Here is a 4,673-nt window from a genome sequence, read left to right on the forward strand (position 1 = left end):
TATCTTTAATTATAAACACTATTTATTCAGAAAAAAAATTTAATTGATATTTTCACCTCAGTATATGGATACTTTTAAAAGCAGCTGGGCGATTTGAAAATGCTACTCCATTTGTTATTTTTAGGCATTTATGGGATTGATGCTGATAGATTCATGGGGCTTTTGCAATTTCTATATATACCTTCTGGTTGTCAAATTAAATTTGTTGAATTTTCCGATTGTTTATTTTAAGGGATATTATTTTCAGTTCGTTTGTGCAGTACACACATCAACGGGCGACTAGAATATAATTTTATGCAAAAATCTTTGATGCAATATTCGCTCTCAATGAATTTGAGGTGTGAAATGTTTGCTTTGATGCAAATTACAAATTTCAAAGCGAAGGCGTTACCAGTTCATGATGAAAATAGAGGCAATTTTGTTATGTCTGTGTAGACTTTTATTAAATTCATTTTATCAACATATTGTTTAGATAAGGTCTGCGTATATATTTCGTTGCTTAAATTTAAAAGAATCGCTGTTAAAATTTAAATTTTATAGAAAGTAAAAATTCTTTGATTAGGGAAAACCTGTAATGAAATAGTTTAAAATTATGTAACATAAGTAATACAATACCTACAGATATAAAAATATGCTCTTACCTCTCCATCTTATTAATTTTATGCATCCCTCGTTTTCTTCATATTGGATAATTACTTGAGTGATATCGCCATGCTAAAAAAAAATATTTGTCAGTTATTTTAAGCTCACAGTATTTCAATACTTACTTTTTCTTCAGGTAGTTCACATCTTGAATCGTCCAGAAATGCCTCAAACATAATTACTTGTGGGATATCGCAATTCTATAAGAAAATATTTGTCAGTTGTTTTATTCTCACAGTATTTCAATACTTACAGTATCATCGTATTCTTCATATCTTGAAACGTCCAGTAATGCCTCAAACAAACAGTAGCTTATTGTAGGGTCACAGACTATTAGGACTTTTAGATTTTCACAATCTTTAACGGCTTGTAAGACCATTGTAAAATCGATACATATTGCCAACTTCTTCAAATGGTTTGCGTTTTTCCATATGTAGCTTAAGTTGTCTATTGCATGTGAGTGGTAAACACATAAGCTTCTCAGACTTGGAATTGCTGGTAAATCGTTAAAGATAGCACAATAACAAAGTCGTAGTTCTTCTAAGGCTGGAAAGTTTTCAGCTTCATTGGTTTTTCGCCAATATAGATTAAAGCCGACCAATTCCAAAAACCTAAGCTTTTTCAGTGACGAGAATGTTTCATGAAGATTAATTGGCTTGGGCAAATATATCGGATATTCGCCATTTTCAGACCATGTAGTCAACACATACTCATCTAAAAAAAACATGCAAATCAGATGATTAAATACGATTGTGAATTTAAGATAAACACTTACATTCTGGGCTAGACACATTATGCATATATACATCTTCCAAATTGGGAAGATCCTTCAGAAATCTAAGAAGTTTTGGGGAGGCATTTTTGACATAGACATTAATTTCCTTGAGGTTTGACATGTTGCGCATGAAATTTTTAACAACTCGGCGGTTTCGAGAACTTAAACAAAAACTTATTGACTCCAAGTTGGTGCAGTAGCGCTCAATTAAGTTAAACAGAGGGCTGATATCTTCATTTTTATGGGTGTAGATATGCAGAACCATTGGGCCGCATAGCGGAAATAGGGTTGGCCAAAGGCGAACCGGAACTTCGTCCACATGCAAGTTTTCAAATTCAATTCGGCAATGGTGCTTAAATGCTGAAGCCAACACCTTATCCACTCTGGCCAGACGCAGCTTATCTTCAAGATTATCCAGCGATTGGTAAATTAAATCATGAATTTCCAATGGCAAGCCAATCAATTTTTTAAGATTTCCCATTTTGCAAGCTTTTTAAAACACGTGCTGACAGAAAAGAATTGGGTTGCTTCAAATACCAAGATAGTAACATCGTTTACTTGTGAAACACATGGAACTGGGCTATTCCCACCAAGCTCATCGTTTCGGAACGATTACGAAAGGAATTACTAATTTAATCTCCAGATATATATTGGGATTTCCTAAATTTTAAACTTTGATTTTTATCAAGCGTCCAATTTGGATGCCATTGAATTTTCTAAACGAAACTTCCAAGTAATTCAAAAAGTGCCCTTAACCAAATTTCAATTTTAAACAAGAAAAATAATTTTGAATAAAATTAATCGTTCACAACCTGTGTTTGACATATGAAATTGCGAGTGTTTGAAAAAGCCATTGTTCAAAATTTTTCTAATTCTATATAATGCGGTTATCCAAGGTACGTTAATAAGGTGTTTTTGTGCATCCATATATCAGAAAACAATGTAATTACCAAGTTTTATAAATAAATTTGTACGTTATGTTAATTTAATCTGTAGTGTGTAGTAGCCTTAATCGATTATGCTTACATCAACTCCAGCCCTGGAAATATTTCGATATGAACTTTATCGAAATTAGAAGCGTCTTCAGTTTGTTACCAACTTCACAATTTAATTACATTGATTTATTGACTTATTAGTGATTGAATATTTGGTTTAACCAACGAGGGTTAATTTAATTTTGCTTATCTAAGAAATGCTTAAAACCCAATTATAGGAGCTGTCAGTAAACTGTCAACCTTCAGTTACACGACTATCATGTATAATTCAAGCCGAAAAACCCAAGAACCGTTCGATTTTCAGTCAACAAGTGTTCGTTTGTGGGAATTTGTCAATATGTATTTAATTATTAGCCGTGGAAGTTGGCCAAACTTCCAAGCTGTAAATGAAATCGAAACCAAGGATGTCAACTTCTTGTACAGTCACAGCCGAGGGGTAAGTTGTATTTGTAATGTGATTTTGTATACGCTTGCGAGAGTATTATAATTTTAAAATAAACTTCTTTGTTTCCAAACCTATACGGATATACTCCTAAATGTAGTAATTTTAAACAATCTTAGAATTACGGTCAGACCACTTTATTATATAGTTGGCTTAGGAACGATCGGAAATCGACAAAGCTTCAGCGTTTTTAAACATCGTCGCATAGAATTCGAAATATAGTTGTTTTGTAGACTAAAAAAAGGGTAAAAGAAAACTATTAAACCATATATACTTAATTTAATTTAATTTAACATTACTCTGTATTCTATGACTTACCTTTTTTGATTCTCAATAATGACTGCATGTGTATTTTTCTTTAATAATAAAAACAGTCTGTTTATCAGTACAGTTCAGAGTGAGAACCCACAAGTGCTGCATAATAATTCCGATCAATTACAGCAATTAGCACTGCTCGGCTTGGAGATAAAAACCGCATCAATTGTGTTGGCGCAGAGTCTTCAATTGCTTTTTATTACCATTTCGATGTGCCTTGATTTACGGCTGATCTGGTATAATTTTTACAGCGATGGGTACAAATTTTATAGACCTGGGCTGTTTGTTCAGACTCTAAAATTTATTGGTTTTCTGAACTTTTATTTGACTACCACTACATAATTCGTTTCCGCAGAAAATAAAAAAAAATCTTATTTGTTTTTGTTATTAACTTCCCTCCACTGAGAATTGCACCCATAAGGAAAATTATTTTTATCATCATTCATTGAGAGAGTTCTCATGCGGAATAATATTTGGCTTTTAGCCAACTGGCCACGCTATAGATTGGCTAGCAAATATTTTTAGTTCGCATGTATCTTTTTTTTTTTGATAATTACTTCCCAGTTGAATGGATGAACGCGAATGCAAACACTTTCCAGACAAATGGTGTTTAATTTTATTTGTTCATGCAAAATAAGTAAAATGAATCAAAAGAATATTACACTATATGTGTACCTTGTAAATTATTATTTATTTTACACATTTATTTATTGGTTTTGTGATGTTGAACAAACTATAAAGAAAGAAAAGCTATACTGTCCTTTTTCTCTCTGTCTGCCTTAGTGACCCTTGATGTTTTATAAATCTTTTCTTTGGAGACTAAGGCATAATAAATTTATTTTATTTATTATCAGAAATAAATACATTCAGGAAGATACATAATAAATAAAATCGTTACACAATTGTATTTGTATATCTTTTGTCGATGCACCAAATTTTTGGGCAAAGTTTGCACCGCAGTTCAGCAGATGGTGCTACCTAAAATAAAATTATATGAAATTTGTTACCTGAGTAACGAGTATCTTATAGTGGTGGTACTCAACTATAGCGTTTCTCCTTGTTTTCGTTTTAAAACAAAGCATCCACAATCACCTACCCCAACAAGACTATTTAAATGTGCCAACGGTGACCCACTTTCACTGTCCAGAGATTGTGAACAGCTGTCAGACACTGTGAAATATTGGACAACCCTTGAGACATACACAGAAACGATAAACTAAGAGTCAGCGGACAGAAGACAGAGGCCACCAACGCCTCCCATCGCTCATCCGACTGAAAGCGAAACAAAAGACGGCAACCGGCAAACATGGGGAATACTTCCGATTCAGGAGATCGCGATCTCGATCGGACTGAAAGTGCCATCGCCCACACGTACAAAAAGTAACAAAAGATGACTCTGTCTGGGAATGATAAACTTGATTCGGGCGAGACTATATGCTCAGCTTTCAAATAATTACAAAAGACGCCTTATGAGATTAGCAAGTGTTCTCTTACACTATTAAAT

General features: G+C 33.3%; 1 protein-coding gene across 1 annotated transcript; it reads right to left on the reverse strand.

The window, feature by feature from the left end:
• Positions 1-291: 291 nt before the first annotated feature.
• LOC108042554 lies at positions 292-1,913 on the reverse strand. Its single transcript, XM_017120879.1, has 5 exons — positions 1,418-1,913; positions 896-1,356; positions 768-842; positions 642-714; positions 292-569 (listed from the first exon to the last, which is right to left on the reverse strand). The coding sequence occupies exons 1-5, from the start codon at positions 1,896-1,898 to the stop codon at positions 559-561; spliced, it is 1,101 nt and encodes a 366-aa protein (XP_016976368.1). The 5' UTR covers positions 1,899-1,913; the 3' UTR covers positions 292-558.
• Between the last annotated feature and the right edge of the window lie 2,760 nt (positions 1,914-4,673).

This window comes from Drosophila rhopaloa, unplaced genomic scaffold, assembly GCF_018152115.1.
Source record: "Drosophila rhopaloa isolate 14029-0021.01 unplaced genomic scaffold, ASM1815211v1 contig_150, whole genome shotgun sequence".
Taxonomy (NCBI): Eukaryota; Metazoa; Arthropoda; class Insecta; order Diptera; family Drosophilidae; genus Drosophila; species Drosophila rhopaloa.

Bases quoted from the DNA above. Each gene is read 5' to 3' on its own strand.
- LOC108042554 (XM_017120879.1), bottom strand. From the start codon at position 1,898: ATGGGAAATCTTAAAAAATTGATTGGCTTGCCATTGGAAATTCATGAT. The intron at 1,357-1,417 runs GTAAGTGTTTAT...TGTTTTTTTTAG, and splicing joins TAATGTGTCTAGCCCAGAAT to ATGAGTATGTGTTGACTACA. The intron at 715-767 runs GTAAGTATTGAA...ATTTTTTTTTAG, and splicing joins GTGAACTACCTGAAGAAAAA to CATGGCGATATCACTCAAGT.